The 18,163-nt window shown below is 42.5% G+C and overlaps 1 protein-coding gene across 2 annotated transcripts in view; it reads left to right on the top strand.

The window, feature by feature from the left end:
* asic2 (acid-sensing (proton-gated) ion channel 2) overlaps window positions 1-18,163 on the top strand; it is a 505,439-nt gene that overhangs the window by 478,765 nt on the left and 8,511 nt on the right. For both annotated transcript variants that reach the window (XM_073839200.1, XM_073839193.1), the window contains one exon: window positions 14,126-14,279. In XM_073839200.1, coding sequence (XP_073695301.1) covers window positions 14,126-14,279 — 154 coding nt within the window. The remainder of the gene's footprint in view (window positions 1-14,125; window positions 14,280-18,163) is intronic.

The raw sequence follows: 18,163 nt of genomic DNA, 5'->3' as shown, positions 1-18,163 counted from the left end.
CTTAATTAGCTTTTTATGGAAAGTAATGCGTTACAATACTTTTGCATTACTTTTTAAATCTGGGCAGGGCTTGCTTGTTTGTTTTTAATATAAAAAGTAAATATTTTTGGCAAATGTAAAAGCCTTTTCACACCAAAGAGAAAAGTAAATTCATGTCTGTACAGTAGACCGAAGAAGAAAAAACTCTTCAGCAATAAAAAAGGAAAACAAATGTTAGATTATCTTGAGTAATTTTTGCTTATTAGTATCGATGAATTAATATAGGTATTAATAAAGGTCAGCAGCCAAGACAATGGTTAATAAAATTAGATTAAATACATAAAGGATATTTGTATTATTTAACATATTTAATTAATGCAGGTTTGCGTCATCAGTGCAACACTGAGTTGAATTTCACTGTTTTTGTTCATTTTGAGGAATACTGAATCTGTGAGTGAGTTTAAGAAACTTCTTACTCACGATTTCTCTCAACATGGGAACAGGAGAGCTTTTAATCAATAAATGGGGCAAAGAAGTAACTGATGTTACTTATTTGAAAATATATTAATAAATAGATATTTTCTTGTCAATTAAAAGGTAATACTTTACTAGTTACTTGGAAAAAGTAATATTATTACATAACTTGCGTTACTTGTAATGCATTACCCCCAACACTGGTAGTTCCCTCTCTTCGACGTCACGTCGGAGACCGACGAATTGGGATATCACTTTAGAGATACCAATCCTCTTCGTGTGTAAACTAAACGAGCCAATGCACATTGGCATGCATGATTGCATCCAGCTGTCGCTGATCACAGCGTGAGTATAAATACACAGCAGGTGGAATGCATAGACAGCATTTCGCTTCGGAGCCAATCTTTGATGGTGAAACAGGCGAGAAGACAGACTTCTGAACAAACACTCGGACTGTTGGAGTTGGCGGCACGGCGCGTCAGCGGTGGTGGTCTCCTGTGGGTGGAAAAGCGCACAGTTAAGGACTGCACTACCTGCCTTCTGTGTCGCAGCGGCCATCTCCCCTGTACGCTTCAGCACTAAGAGCAGTTTCTAAAAGAGTGACACGGGTGAACGTCTTTATAAAGACGAGGCATTTAAAGAGCAAAATGCCTTTTTCCCCGTGCGTTTCTGGGTGTGGTCGTTTCCTGGCGCCAGGCGATGGTCACGATCGCTGTCTGACGTGTCTGGGCATCGAGCACGCTCAGACAGCGTTCGTGGATGAGTCATGCCGTCATTGCGGCGGCATGTCCATCACGGAGCTGCGGACCAGACTCCGCTTCCTGCAAAGGGGCGGGGTGCCAGTTCCTCTGCCCAGATCTACCGTTCCCCCCGGCAAACGCCGGGGGGACTCTACCTCTGGCAGAGGGCTGACTGGTCTGACGGTGACGGTGGGAAATTCCCCGGCAAGTTCTTTCGCGGCATCGCGGGGAGAGCCAGACCTCTCTGGAGAGGATGATTTCGGATCGCTGCCGTCCACCAGGCGGGTCAGCGGTGCCGGATACCGATCCTGAGATGATGGCTATGCTTTCCCGGGCCGCCGAGAAGGTTGGGCTTGAATGGAACCCTCCATCACGTCCCGATCCTTCCCGGCTGGACGATTGGTATCTTGGGGTGGCCCCCAGTGCCCTTCTTCCCGGAAGTGCATGACGAGCTCACTGGGACGTGGACGGCACCTTTTACTGCCAGAAACCGCTCCAGTGGCACGTCCTCCCTCACCACCCTTGATGGCGGACCAGCGCGGGGGTATTCGGCTGTCCCGCCGGTGGAGCGTGCGGTGGCGATGCAATTGTGTCCCGGCGCCGCTTCCACTTGGCGGGGCAATCCGTTGCTCCCCTCCCAAGCCTGTAGGCACTCGTCGGCGCTGATCGGCAGTGCCTAGTCGGCTTGTGGAGATGCTGGCTCCGCCTTACACGCTATGGCGTTGTTACAGGTCCATCAGGCTCAGGCACTGAAGGACCTGTACGAGGGTGGCCACGATCCGGAAGTTCTACGTGAACTTCGTATCGCAACGGACCTCGCGCTACGAGCGACGAAGGTTACGGCGCGGTCTCTGGGTCGTGTGATGTCCACGATGGTGGTCCAGGAACGCCGTCTCTGGCTGTGTCTAGCCGACATGAGGGAAGCAGACAAGGTCAGGTTCCTGAATGCCCCTGTGTCCCAGACCGGCCTATTCGGCGATGCGGTAGAGAACATGCGGTAGAGAACTTCGCCCAGCAGTTCTCTGCCGCACAGAAGCAGACTGAAGCGATTAGCCACATCCTGCCCCGGCGTGCCCCTGCTGCTGCCTCCACCACCTCAGCCTGCTCGTCGCCGAGGGCGGCCCCCTGCTTCCGCCTCCGCTCCACAGCAGCCAGCGCAGCAGCCATCACAGCGGCGCCGTGGAGCCGGTCGCAGGGCACCCGCCCCGCCCGTCCAGGCTCCCACGAAGACCAGTGGGAAACGCAAGAACAAGCGTCCCTGACCCAGAGATGGAGGAGGCTGCTCTTCGGGAGATGGTGAACGCACCACTCCCTCCCCCGGAGGAGGGCCGGGCGGAGAATCTTTTGTTCCCCTTAAAGTTTCTTTTAAGAAACCAGTCATCGGCTTCACAGCCGGTGACACCCAAATTTTCAATAAAAGAGCAGTTTCCACTATCTCTGGGTCCCCAGAGGGGACAGCGGGTGTCGCACGGGTCAACCCCGGGCCTCACCCCCTCTCCCCTCCCGCCAGCATATGGCGCTGGGCGGTTGGAGAGTGCTATAGAACGGACTACTCACGCACCAGCTGCCAGAACGCAGGTAAAGGTCTCGCACACACCACACACAGACACACTGACCCCGCTTCGGACCGGCACAGAGACACCCGAGCGGGGTCCCTGCGTTCCACCACGCTGCTCCCCCGCGGGTACATCGGTGGTTCCGCTGGTTCCGCTTGTACGCTGTCTGGGAGCCTGGCTAGAGCTTCCCAGCCCGTCTCGCTGGCTCCTCCGAACCATCAGACTCGGCTATGCGATTCAGTTCGCCCGGCGTCCTCCCAGGTTCAGGGGCGTCCATTTCACTTCAGTGAAATCAGCAGATGCCCCTGTCCTGCGTGCAGAGATTGCTACCTTGCTGGCGAAGGAAGCAATAGAGCCGGTCCCTCCAGCCGATATGAGGACAGGGTTTTACAGCCCCTACTTCATAGTACCCAAGAAAGGCGGTGGGTTACGACCGATCCTGGATCTGCGCGTCTTGAATCGAGCCCTTCACAAGCTACCTTTCAAGATGCTCACGCAGAAACACATTTTCAGATGTGTCCGTCCCCAGGATTGGTTTGCAGCTATCGACCTGAAGGACGCGTACTTTCATGTTTCGATCCTTCCGCGCCACAGGCCATTCCTGAGGTTTGGGTTCGAAGGCAGAGCATACCAGTACAAAGTCCTGCCCTTCGGGCTGTCCCTCTCGCCCCGTGTCTTCACGAAAGTCGCGGAGGCGGCCCTTGTTCCCCTCAAAGAACAGGGCGTTCGTATTCTCAACTACCTCGACGACTGGCTGATACTAGCACAGACTCGAGGCCAGTTATGCGAACACAGGGACCTGGTGTTGGCACACCTCGCCCGCCTGGGCCTTCGGGTCAACTGGGAAAAGAGCAAACACTCTCCTACGCAGAGGATCTCTTTTCTCGGTGTGGAACTGGACTCGGTCAACCAAACAGCTCGCCTCACGCAAGAGCGTGCTCAGTCGGTGCTGAACTGCTTGAATACGTTCAAGAGCAGGAAAGTGGTCCTACTGAAACATTTTCAGAGGCTCCTGGGGCATATGGCAGCAGCTACGGCAGTTATACTGCTGGGGCTGCTCCATATGAGACCACTTCAGCACTGGCTTCATGGCCGAGTCCCGAGGAGAGCGTGGCAGCGCGGCACACTCCGGGTCAAAGTAACCTCGGCCTGTCGCCAAACCTTCACCCCGTGGTCAGACCTAGCTTTTCTTCGGGCAGGAGTACCCTTAGAACAGGTCTCCAGGCACGCTGTGGTACACACGGATGCCTCCACCACCGGTTGGGGGGCCACGTACAACGGGCAGGCAGTGTCGGGGGTCTGGACGGGCCCCCAGCTACATTGGCACATCAACTGCCTAGAGCTGCTAGCAGTACGCCTTGCCTTGATCCGTCTCAAAGGGCGCCTTCGAGGCAAACATGTGCTGGTCCACACGGACAACACTGCGACCGTTGCGTACATCAACCGACAAGGTGGTCTGCGCTCCAGTCGCATGTCGCAGCTCGCCCGTTCTCTCCTCCTCTGGAGTCAGAAGCATCTGAGGTCGCTTCGTGCCATTCATATTCCGGGTTTGCTCATCCGTGCAGCCGACGAGCTCTCACGAGCTGCGCTTCCCGGAGAGTGGAGACTCCATCCCCAGTCGGTCCAGCTGATTTGGAGACGTTTCGGGGAAGCTCAGGTAGACCTGTTTGCTTCTCCAGAGACATCCCACTGCCAGCTCTTTTACTCCCTGACCGAGGGCACACTCGGCACGGACTCCCTGGTATACAGCTGGCGGCGGGGCCTGCGCAAATATGCGTTTCCCCCAGTGAGCCTTCTCGCACAGACACTGTGCAAAGTCAGGGGGGACGAGGAGCAGGTCCTACTAGTGGCCCCTTACTGGCCCACTCGGACCTGGTTCCCCGAACTAATGCTCCTCGCGACAGCCCCTCCCTGGCGGATTCCTCTGAGGAAGGATCTACTGACTCAGAGACGGGGCACCCTGTGGCACCCGCGTCCACACCTCTGGAAACTACATGTCTGGTCCCTGGACGGGACGCGGAGGTTCTGAGTGATCTACCCCAAGGAGTGGTAGACACCATCACTTCGGCAAGAGCTGCATCCACGAGACATGCTTACGCCTTGAAGTGGAACCTGTTCGTCGAATGGGCTCTCTCTAGAAATGAAGACCCCCGAAGATGCCCGATCGGTGTCGTGCTTATCTTTCTGCAGCAAGGGTTGGAGTGTAGGCTGTCGCCCTCCACCCTTAAGGTCTATGTGGCCGCCATATCTGCGAACCATGACCCCGTTGAAGGAAGGTCGGTGGGTAAGCACGACCTGGTCACTAGGTTTCTCAGGGGAGCAAGGAGGTTAAATCCTCCCAGGCCCCCCTCCGTACCCTCTTGGGACCTGTCTCTGGTGCTCACAGCACTACAGCGGGTCCCCTTCGAGCCTTTGCAGTCAGTCGAGCTGAAGTATCTCTCTATGAAGACTCTGCTCCTGCTTGCATTGGCCTCCATCAAGAGGGTAGGGGACCTACGGGCGTTTTCGGTCGACGATTCGTGCCTTCAGTTCGGGCCGGCAGATTCCCAGGTAACCCTGAGGCCCCGGCCTGGCTACGTGCCCAAGGTTCCCACTACTCCCTTCAGGGATCAGGTGGTGAGCCTGCAAGCGCTGCCCCCGGAGGAGGCGGACCCAGCCCTAGCTTTGCTTTGTCCCGTCCGAGCATTAAGATGCTACGTCGACCGGACGCAAAGCTTCAGGACCTCAGACCAGCTCTTTATTTGTCACGGAGGACGGTAGAAGGGGAAGGCTGTCTCCAAGCAGAGGATGGCACACTGGATAGTGGATGCCATCGCCCTGGCTTATCAAGCCCAGGGCGTGCCCTGCCTGCTAAGGTTGCGAGCTCACTCAACTAGAAGTGTTGCATCCTCCTGGGCGCTGGCTCGTGGCGCCTCGCTATCTGACATTTGTAGAGCTGCGGGCTGGGCGACCCCCAACACGTTCACTAGGTTTTATAGCCTTCGTGTAGAGCCAGTCTCCTCCTGTGTTCTCACCTCAAACGGGTAGAAACACTGAGAGACACTGGCTCAGGTCGGCTTGCTATCTTCTCCAGAGTGTTCATGTAGACCCTGTCGAGTTCCTCCTTCCTCGGCTCCAGACGTAGCGGAGCGTCTAGGCGCCAGGCCCTCTCTCGATGAATCTTGAAGAACCGATAGAAGGCTCAGGATACATGAGAGACTTAACTGAATTCCATATGTCTTCCACGGTACCCACAGAGGCCGTGTTTCCCCGGTAACCTTCTACCATCTTCACGAGGGTTCAATCACCTCCATTCTTCCATATGTCCTAATATGAGCCATATGTGTATTGCTCCGAACCTCCTCCGGGATGGGTGGGAGCTCCGCACGTTCCCAGTGCTCCAGCCTCACTGAAATGGGTAGTGCTATGTTATACAGTGACTGGTCTTTTCTGATCCGCCCTTGGCCTAAGCAAAAATTGGAGGCCAGGAGGCTTACTCAGGACACTGGAGGGGGGCAGCAGCTGCGGCGCTTTGCTAGGGATCCCAATTCGTCGGTCTCCGACGTGACGTCGAAGAGACCGACTGAGAGGGAACGTCTCGGTTACGTATGTAACCCTCGTTCCCTGAAGGAGGGAACGGAGACGTCACGTCCCGTCGCCGCAGCTGCTGTACCACCGCTGTGCGGCCACACCCAAGCTTGGCTCCTCAGCGAAATCCTGTCTATGCATTGCACCTCCTGTGTATTTATACTCACGCTGTGATCAGCGACAGCTGGATGCAATCATGCATGCCAATGTGCATTGGCTCGTTTAGTTTACACACGAAGAGGATTGGTATCTCTAAAGCGATATCCCAATTCGTCGGTCTCCGACATGACGTCTCCGTTCCCTCCTTCAGGGAACGAGGGTTACATACGTAACCGAGACGTTACTTGCTGTTTATACTACTACTGTAGTGGCAGACATCTACACCTCAGTATTGTGCTACATTATAAAACAGTATGCAATAATAACATTTTGAGTGTAAATGATACTTTTTATTCAAATAAAGCCCTCCCTACACCTACCGATAAACATCCATGAAGCACATTATTTTCCACTTTTTAATCTTTTACTTAATTTTTATTGGAAAAAATGCCTTTCTGATGTGATATGTGATGTAAAAAAAAAGGGAGAAGAATGAGTTTGACAAAAGGTGGATTCAAACTCTGTTCCATTGTGTCTAAAAATATGCCCTATGCGCTTTTGGAGCTCCTACATAATAGGCTTCTTTTGCAATGTTGTCTAGACACTTCCCTGTTTGAGCCTCTACTAATAAACTCATGAAATCAGTTAGGAGACATCCAAAATGAGTGGTGGTGGGGTACTTCAGGGCCAGGATTGAGAACCTCTGTACTTTTCAGTGTCGGATTCTGCTGTATAAATAGGCTGCATCCAAAATGGCATAGTCGCTTTTTTTGAAAAAGTACTTTTGAATAAGTAAACCTCCATGTTTGACCTATCACGACACAACAAAACAAGATTCTGTTGTAATCAACAAAAATCTACACAAGCAGATTTCGTTGTGTTGCTCACTTTCACGGTTTGAGTCCGGATGTATTCATCATTTTCTCATCAGTGAGACTGGCTGAACGAATAAAGTGTGTTTTGAATTCTGATGTATTACTGGGCTCATTTTCATTCATCTAACAAATTTCCGTGCCACAAAATACATATGCACAAGTTTCTGTTCAGTGGACCTTCATAAGTATTATTGCACTGACCCTCCACAAAATCCAATTACATGGGCAAAACTCATGAAAACAGCAGCCGCCGGTCCTCTTTTATTCTCTGCTCTACATGTTCCTCCTCTGTAGCTGTGTTTTGTTCTTAAGTAGCATCCTTGAAGAGGATAAAAGGGCAAACGGAGGAACAAAAAATAAAATAAATGTAAGAGAACAAATCAGTTTGTTTGTATGTGTGCTTGTGTCTCTCTTGTACAGCAGTTGGAAGCACTAGGCATTAGACATCAGAACCTATTACATATAATCTTCACAAGCTTCACCAAATTAGACTATATTAACTCTGCGTGGAGAAACTTTGAAAGTATGCCTCAGTCCTCTTACGAAATAATTGCATTTTTCTTTGCGGATCTCGATACCTCTTGACACTGAGACTCCTTTATTGAACTTCAAATTCCCCTGTGAACTCACTCAAATTAAGTCATTATTTTGGAAATGTATTCAGGGAAAACAAAGACTTGAACTGTTCTGTGCACCATCCCTACCGGCAGAATGCAGTCTGGCCCTCATTAACTCCCTCTCTATGTACCATCTGACAGTATATACCAGCGGTCTATCCCACACATAATAAGCAAGTTGGCTCCATGTTCACTAATTATCTTCCACTAATGAGGAAATTCAAATTAGAGCGCAGCTAGGACTGTACATTTCCAAACGTCTCAGGTACTCAGCACACAATCCGTTTCCAAAGACTTCCTCAGGTTATTAATATGTCTAATTTCACACGTTTTTACCTTTTAATTAGAAGTCTCTGTGCACAATCATGCAGGATAAAGCCAAGAGAATACAAAAAGAGGCTAAACCACTTCCTAACCACTGGAAAAGTTTCACTGGGAAGCCTCTGACCTCAGTTGACAAGTAAAGGCACAACGGCACAGCACAAGAGGCTGAACAGCTTGTCCAAAACTTTCGCTGCTGGCTTCAAAATGCTTGACAGCTGGTTGTTATCTTTGGCAAAGTGGAGAGGAAATTATCACCGACTCCAACTTTCTGTTCACAGCCCCCCTAGGAGAGAAGAAATATGTATTTTCGGTTTTACCAGAACAATATGCAGATGAACACATTTAAAAAATGAATGGGAGGCTATTATAGGTATGAAATGGAAATTACTGGAGTAAAAAAAAAAAAAAAAAACAGGAAAAAAAAAAAGAATTACAAATAAAAACAGAATGCGTGAGACTGGCAATGATAGAAAACACTCAGAGACAGAACAAAGAATATTACAAACAGAATGTTAATTAAGAGATGTTCAGATGGAATAATAATGTACTACTTACAGCACTATTGTCACAAGGAGGGTCAGAGACGTGCGGATCCATTTGCAGCTTTTATTTAGAATCGTCAACAGGCCAGAATAATCACCAAACAGGAACAACGTAGGAAATCCAGTAAACAGTTCGATACTCAGGCAATGGTCGCAATGGCAGGTAGCAGGAATCGTCAACGGGGTACACAGTCCAGAGTCATACACAGAGAATCCAACACAGAGATAAACGCTTAGAATTACGACCATAGGAACAATAAGACTTCGCAAGGAAGTGTGTGTGTCTGTGGCTTAAATGCATGTGGGTAAATGTGAAACAGGTGTGTGCAGCAATCAGTTCAGTGGGAAACAAGGAGCAGCTGTGTGCAGTGATTGGTGCAGTGGCTTATGGGGATTGCAGTCCAGAATGTGTGTGCAAGAGTTCATGATGAGAAGACAGACCAGATACATGACAACTATATACTGTATACTGCATGCCTAAAACGGGCAATATGAAATGTTACATAAAAAATAGTAGTAGGCATTAGAAATATGCATTATTATTTTGTATTTTTAATTCAGTTTTCTTAATCCTATTCGCTTTTTTTCTTCTAGTAGTACTGCAAGAAGGAAATATTAAAAGTCGTGGGGCCAAAACTGGTAGTTAGCACAAAAAACAAATACCGATTTTGTAAATTACATAATAATTTAGTACTTATCTAAAATACTAAATCAAGTATTCTATTTAAAATTGTATTTTGACCATTTTGACAAACAAAGCAGAATCCTAGTAAAAGAGATTAATTTGGTAAATGCATTCTATATATACAATGACTATTTACATATTTACCATATTTTAATTGAAGATATGTCATAATAGCAACACTATAAATGCAAATCCAATGATTTCACTGAATTAACCTATATGTTTTAATAAAAATATTAGCGCTGGGCAACGATTAATCACGGTTAAATGCATCCAAAATAAACATTTTGTGTACATAAAATATGTGTGTACTGTGTATATTTATTAAGTATACTGTATATAAATACACACACATGCATGTATATATTTAAGACAAATAGTATGTTTATATATTAAATATATTTATATATAATATAAATTGTACGAATATAATTATATACATGTAAATATTTTCAATATATTGTATGTGTGAGTCTTTATAAATACATTATAATTATACACAGTACACACACATATGTGACCCTAGACCACAAAGCCAGTCATAAGGGTCTTTTTTTTTATTGAGATTTATACATCATCTGAATACTGAATAAATAAACTTTCCATTGAAACGTGGTTATATTTGGCCAAGATACAACTGCTTGAAAATATGCTACATGAGGGTGCAAAAAAATCTAAATATTGAGAAAATCGCCTTTAAAGTTGTCCAAATGAAGTTCCTAGTAATGCATATTACCAATCAAAAATTTAATTTATATATTTACAGTAGAAAATATACAAAATATCATCATAAATCTTGATCTTTATTTGATATCCTAATGATTTTTGGCATAAAAGAAAAAAAGATCATTTTGACCTATACAATGTATTTTTGGCTATTGATACAACTATACCCATGTTACTTTTAGGTCCAGGGTCACATATATTATATAAACAAAAACTTTTATTTTGGATGTGATTAATCATGTTTAATAGTTTGAACAGAACTGAAAAATATGTTTGAATAAAGAACTACAATAACTATTACATTAAAAAATAATAACTCTAGTAACAACATGCCACTTTAAGTCTTATTGTATCTTTTCACTTCAAAATAAAAACTATAATTTTACTCCGTTTGTGCCCACAAATCCCTCATTAACAGACAGACACAAAAAATCTTTGATATTCAACATAATACAGTGTCATAATTACTTTTTTCCAGAGACAAAAAATTGAATAAGTTAACCTCAAAATTGTTTTGACTGACTCTATCTCACAAATGTTGATATTCGGGTGAAATGACAAAATGAAAAATGGCATAGCCAATCATCAAGTGTTGAGTATTGAGACGAGATTGTGCCGTCTATGGTCAAAACAAAAAAATGAAGGTGGGATGTCAGCTTGCTCCGAGGGGCATCTTACCTTTTTATGCTATCTTGTTCTATGAATAAAAAGGCCAAATATAATAAAATTTGTGGTTTGAAATTGCTAGCCACATTGGAAATTGAAGGTCATATCGGGTGGAATACCTTTGTGGTTTGGAGCACAGGATCTGAAATTGGCAATGCTTGGAGAAAACGAGAATTATCAGATGTGAACGGTACTGTTAAGTTCATACAGAACGATGGATTTAGCACAAGATTATACCAGATTCAATAGCCTTGTGTTTGTGTGTGTGTTCTGTTCAATTGTCTGTGTAGAGGTTAAATCTGACTTAATTCTCCAATTAAATGATGTAATTTTAGCATCATCTCCAAAGGCAGGGGTGGGAGAGAGGATGGAAGTGAGAAGAAGAAACAGAGTTGGAGATATAAAAGGTCAGGGATGGATGAATTTAAAAATGTTTCTGTGAAAGGTCAGATTCCATCTCTAGGTCATACAAGTTATGAGCTGATTAGAAAACTGAGGAAGGCACAGCCAAGAGCAAAAGATTTCAGCCCTGGGCAACAGACCAGAGAATAGCAAATTATTATTTTTTGTTACTTTGCATTTACAAAAAAAATAAGAAATAAGAAACAAGAGTCGGATCAAAACAAAAAATACCAGGTTGCAGTTGAAAATTATATTTTTAAAGGGGTCATCGGATGCAAAACTAACTTTTACATGTTGTTTGAACATTAATGTTTGTTGGCAGTTTGTGTACACAACCACCCTAAAATGATAAAAATCCACCCAGTGTTTTTTTTTTTTTTTTTTTTTTTATATAAAGTAATATCCCCTTTTTAAAATCAGGTCATTCTCAGCTTCTTGTCCTTGTGACGAAACACAGTTGATTGACATGAGCGTCTTACCTTAGACCCGCCCTCACCAAGCTCAAACAGTCCGAATACAGTCGCCATTGTGTCGAGTCAGGTTCAGAGGAAGACTCTAATTGAGTGATTGAGGTGTTCTGTTGTTGGATGTAATAATGAACATAGCAGTAGTCATTTACTCCCGACATCTGAGCCGTCTCTGTCTCTGTTCGTGTGAATCATTCGTGATGCAGTTTCACCCACAGCAGAAGTGAGTATAAGGGTTTGCATCTTTGCAAATGACCTTTCTTAATAATGTGCTTGTTGGCAAGTTTTGCCAATAAACGTGGCTAAATGCAGCTAAACGCGGCTAAAGTAAACATTACAGCTCGTAATCCCTCAGCAGAGAGGGGTGGGGCGAGCAAAGCTCATTTGCATTTAAAGGGCCCATGCGATAAAATGAGCTGATATTTTGCAAAGCTGATTTTGACAAGGTAAAAGGATGTTTTTTTACACTACTATTAAGAATTTTTAACCAAAGTATATTAGAGACTTTTCATTAAGACCCTAAAGAATCATATGAACTTGTGGAAAATGGGCATCCGATGACCCCTTTAAAGAAAACAAGGCCGTTATGATTAACAATAGCATAAAATGCCCCTGTTGGGCATCAAAATAAATTTGAAAAGAATTGATCAAGGTTTTTAATCTCCTGTAGCTCCCCTGTGATTTTCTTGAACTGTCCAGCTGCAAGACAGTTGATGGAAATCACAGTTCCAATGCAATAAGGGGGAGAGTGATAAAGAGCAGTTGGACTCTAGGAATCAGATACGAAGCTAAAAGTCCTGTAGCAATTTCTTTATATCCAGAAGGGGCTTAAGTTGATTCCTAGAGAATTCTTATTTGATCCCATTAGGATGCTTTAGATTTGGTTCCAAACCAGGGTCAGAAATTAATCTGGAATTGATTTCCAGGGGCATTTTTTACATTCATGAGGGCAATTTTCATAATCACCTTATTATTGTAATCACCATACTATGTTGTCTTTAATGTCAAATACTTAAACTTACCCAGTTACTTCAATATCAATATTTTAAACTGTTGTCAATAACAATAGACTGTTTAAAATTTTATCTAAATTATACATTTAAAAAATGAGCTCATAGTGATGCAATATTATGATTAAAAGCATTATTGTATATTATTGCTCTTTATATTGTAATAATGATTATTAATATAGATATAGAAAACAATAAAAAAGTTTTTGTTTTGTTTTAGGCACATCACATTATGGCTTCATAGACAGACATGTTGGTCCATGACGTTAGCCAAGTTTAGCACAAGTTGTGCAAAAACTCCTGTTATAATCACTGAAGCTAAGAAATTAATCTTTTATTAACATCATATCTGCACTGTTATGTTTATGGTGAGGGAATTTGCAAGCGTCCGCACTCGACAAAGCTCTGCTGTTTTCAGTGCTGACTAATCTAAGTGCCTCTGATTGGCCAATGAATTCCTAAGTTCAACAGAAACGCGTTTGATTGGTTAAAAGGCTCAACTCTGCACAAAACGCAATCTGATGCAGTGTGGACAAATCTAAACTCGATCTAAGCTAAATGTAATTCCACAAATTGACACTTCTCGTTCATTTTCACATTTCATTTTAATCGGGACAGCCGTAATACATTATTTAATTGTGCAGGGGCATTTTTTGCCCCTTTGTCTAGAATTTATGGGGCATTTTTGTTGATTTTTGCAGCATTTATGCCACAAGCCCTCATTAATTTTCGACAGTTTCAAACTATAATTGGCATTTCAATTGCTATCCTGTACATATCCCAGGATGCGTTGAAGGCTCTTCACTTAGAGTCTCTTTAACATTTCCTGAAAGTTGAATCTCAGCAAGTTTACTCAAGATAAATATGTTTACAGTAGATGCATTTCATCTGTCAATCACTCTGTCTTTTTGTTGTTTCTCTGAAATGTTAGAAAGCACTTTGACAAATAATGATCCTTGCGGTTTATCAGATTCATGGTACTTTTTATCAGAATGCTTGCAGTTTCTCTATAAAGGTAATCAAAAGTGCAACACATAATATTTTTCCAAGCCGTCAAGAGTTGACAGCAGTGATTTGAAAGTGTTCTGACAAGGCCAAAAGTTGAATTATACTCCAATCAGTGTGTACTTGTGTGTGGGTTGGTATGTGTGTATGGGAAGACATTGAAAAGACCCTCTGTTTGCAGAGAAGTATAAGACGACCTCATGTTCTTTACATTGTCAGTTGTTCTACAATAGATCATATATAGAATAGTCATATAGAACCCATGATTGCCTCTTGCAGAGAGAACTGACATATATTCTCCCTTTCTTCTCTGTACCCTTTCCTGTCTTTCCTCATTTTCTTTTTCTCTTTTCTGTTTCCTCTCTTCTCTACCCTTTTATGCTTTCCGTAGCTGCTCTGTCAGCTGTTGAAGGCACAAACTGCATCTGCAGGAGCCCCTGTAACATGACTCGATACAACAAAGAGCTTTCCATGGTCAAGATCCCCAGTAAAACCTCTGCACGCTACCTGGAGAAGAAGTTCAACCGGTCAGAGAAGTACATCACGTGAGTTTGCACCCCACATCCCTGGTAAAAGCCAGTTTCCCCTCAAACACATCAAAACAGCTTTGAATTCAGTATTCAAAAGGTCCCTGAAGTATTTTTTTAATGTATGTGTCAACTTTTTCACTACATTCCAAACTTTTTAATTGTCGTCCTTGTAATACCTTTCACAGGTTTTAACTTTACCTCATTACTGCCACCAATTTGCAGAATTGCCAGTTAATGTTCCACCTCATATCAAGATCACAGAGATACAGAGCTTGTTAATGATCACAAGCCAGCACATTTCTAGCAGGGATGAGCTGTGTGTTATTAGGATTGAAAATTTGGAAATTAAGAATTGACTTTTATTCACAAGGACATGAACCACAGGATGTTACATTGCAATGACAGGAGGAATTTAATTAATTGCACTTCAAGGTCACAGAACAAAAGAATTTAGTAAGACTAATAATTCAAAAATATTTCAAAAGTTTAAAATCAGTAAGATTTTTTGAAAGAAGTCTTGTAAATATTTGATTAAAAATACAGTAAAATCAGTAAAAGTAGTATAGTAGTAATAGTATTGACATATTATTATAAACTAATAATAAAATAACTGTTTTATGTTTTAATATATCTTAACATTCATTCCCGTTTTCATTTCTTATTTAAAAACAAAATCCTACTGACCCCAAACTTCTGGTAATGCTTCTGAAAAAAACACAATATGGTGTTTGGTAACATGTTTATTAGTAAAACTAGTTATTATTATTAGTAGTAGTAATTTTATATATCATCTGAAAGCTGAATAAATAAGCTTTCCATTGACATATAATTTGTTAGGATCAGTGTTGGGCATGTTAATTTAAAAAAGTAATTAGTTAAAGTTACTAGTTACTTCTCACAAATAGTAACTGACTTAGTAACTGAGTTACATCATTATAAAAGTAACTAATTACCAGGGAAAGTAACTATTTTACACTTATCTACACTATTTTAATGTTTTTGTGGTACAATGTAAGAGACACCTTCCAGGGGCTAAATATCATGTTATCGCTGAAAAACATGAAAAACATCCTGCGGCAACACTGCGAATAGAACTAAAAATACTCAATCATTTTTGATTGTATAGATAAAAATACAGTGTCGTTTGAAACAGCAAAGGGTCTACTTTTATTTGTGTATGGTCATAATAACAACAAAATAATGTGCTTTTGTAAAGTAATTAAAATGCATAGGGTGCGCTTCTCTGCTGTCTCAGTCTCTGTCACCTCTCTTCACAGACACGTAAATAAAACAACCTGAATCTCAGCAAATACCTGCCTCACAGACATGATAAATATATGTATAGAAAGCTTTAAATATCTACTTTTAAATGAAGTAAGTCATGTCATAAAAAAAAAAACATTGATAAAGTAATCTGTATGATATCAAAGCAAGCTCCAGTTTTTCCCGTCTAAACGCATCTCTAATGTAATCACGGCCACGAGCGGCTTCACTTCTCAAATTTTAAACATCCATGTGAGATGCACGAACATGTAGGTAAACGCCCACATCACCTCTGTAAACAAGCGTGAAAGTTTATGAAGTTTATCCCAGCTAATTTTCGTTTTTGGAAGAAGACGTGAGAGGAATAAGCCAGAATTTACCTCAGAAGAAGAACACAACTCGATGCGATGCGCAGCTTGATCCAGTGGAGATCATTCTGATGAGTAGCCTACACTCTTAAAAATAAATGTGCCTTAAAAGGTTCTTCACAGCGATGCCATAAAAGAACCATTTTTGGTTCTACAAAGAACCATTCAGTCAAAGGTTCTTTAAAAAAAACATCTCTTTTTTACCCTTTTAGAATCTGAAGAAACTTCTTTTGCCACAAAGAAACTTTTCAGATGTTAAAGGTTCTTTATGGAACCATTTAGACAAAAAAAGGTTAATCTATGGCATCGTGAAGAACCTTTATTTTTAAGAGTGTAAGATTACTTGCATTTGTTGTTACCCGCACTACTCTGCCTCTGGTTGGCAAACGATGGAAATTTTTATGTTGTTATTATTGTAACACCACATTTTTTTAACAGCATTGTACTGGGGGACAAGTAATTTGTTTGATTACCTGTTACTAAAAAAAGGTAATGTCTTTAGTAATGCTGTTTATTTATAACACCATTATTCCCATCACTGGTTAGGATATGACAGTATTTAGTCAAGATTCAACTATTTAAAATCTGGAATCTGAGGGTACAAAAAAAAAAATCCAGATATTGAGAAAATCACCTTTAAAGTTGTCCAAATGAAGTTCTTAGCAATGCATATTACTAATCAAAAATTAAGTCTTGATATATTTACGGTAGAAAATGTACAACATATCTTCATGGAACATGATCTTTACTTAATATCCTAATAATTTTGGCATTAAAGAAAAATCAATAGTTTTGATCCATATAATATATTGTTGGCTATTTGCTACAAATTGTGGTCCAGGGTCACAAATAAAAAAAATTACAAAAAAATTACAAAATGAGGAAATAATTATAATTGAATTGATGTTGCTGTTCCACTCCAAATGACACACAACCCTGGTTGTGACTCTGTACATCAGGGGAATAGACACTGGATTTTGGAAGAAAGCTTTACTTGTGTCAAAGAGACTCCCCTGTGTGTTTTTGTCCTACTTAATGTGCGTTTGAAATGCTGCCTTGGTTTATAGATGTGCTTCTCCACAATAAAAGCAACATTAGGACGCCAGGACATTTGATGTGGCTCTCAGACATGTTTATTTCTCCTCTAGACATTTAGCTGACAAGTTGAGAACACTTTTGCTTTGTGTCGGGAAGATTCAGGGAGTTGTTCTTCAATATAGTGACAGATATCACATCCTCTCCATTCATTAGTTCATCGTCATAGCGATAAGCTTGTGATTGATGTGTCTGAGACGTGAAGCTATTGGGAATACTGACTCTCTCTCACTCTCTCACATGCACACACACACTCACACACACACACAGATGTTGCTCAAGCGTAGAGTCAATTAAATCAGCATAAAGCAGACAGCATATCATCACTCTGGTGTCCCACTAGAGAGATAAGCTTCTCTAGTCTGCTTCATTTTATGATGTTAGAAAAAAACTTGTTTACTTTTACTCCTGCACACATGCATGCAAATTATCGGTCATGCCAAGATCATTCATCTCTGCAGCATAATAGAGGCATAATGAATGGTTGAGATAATGCTAGTGTAATTGTTGTCAGGGTTTGGACGTTAGCCTTCTTGGTGTTTACCAACTAACATCCAATAACAGTCAATTTGCCTTTGGCCCAGTCTTGAGATTGCTGTCAGAACGGTGTGCGTGTGTGTGTGTGTGTGTGTGTGTGTGTGTGTGTGTGTGTGTGTGTGTGTGTGTGTGTGTGTGTGTGTGTGTGTGTGTGTGTGTGTGTGTGTGTGTGTGTGTGTGTGTGTGTGTGTGTGTGTGTTTGTGAAAAAGCAAAAACTGTATCCTTATCAGGTGCCACATGAACACTAAAATAACTAGATCTAACTGCAGTGTTACTGATATATTATTGGTAAACATTTCTTTGACTGGAGGTTCTATTCTTTTTACTTACCCTCTTATTGTTCCATAAAACCTTCGTTCATCTTCGGAACACAAATTAAGATGTTTTTAATGAAATCTGAGAGATGACCCTGCATAAACAGCAACAACTGACACGTTAAAGACCTATAAAGGTAGTAAGGACATCGATAAAATAGTCCATGTGATATCAGTGGTTCAACCGTAGTGTTATGAAGCTACGAGAGTACTTTTTATGTCCAAAGAAAACAAAAATAATCCAGCAATTTCTTCTCTTTGTTGACTTGCTTCATAAATTTGTTTCATAAAATTATGGTTGAACCACTGGTGTCACATGGA

The sequence above is a fragment of the Garra rufa genome, chromosome 1 (genome assembly GCF_049309525.1).
Source record: "Garra rufa chromosome 1, GarRuf1.0, whole genome shotgun sequence".
In the NCBI taxonomy this organism is placed as follows: domain Eukaryota; kingdom Metazoa; phylum Chordata; class Actinopteri; order Cypriniformes; family Cyprinidae; genus Garra; species Garra rufa.
This window is presented reverse-complemented; position numbering and strand designations above follow the sequence as displayed.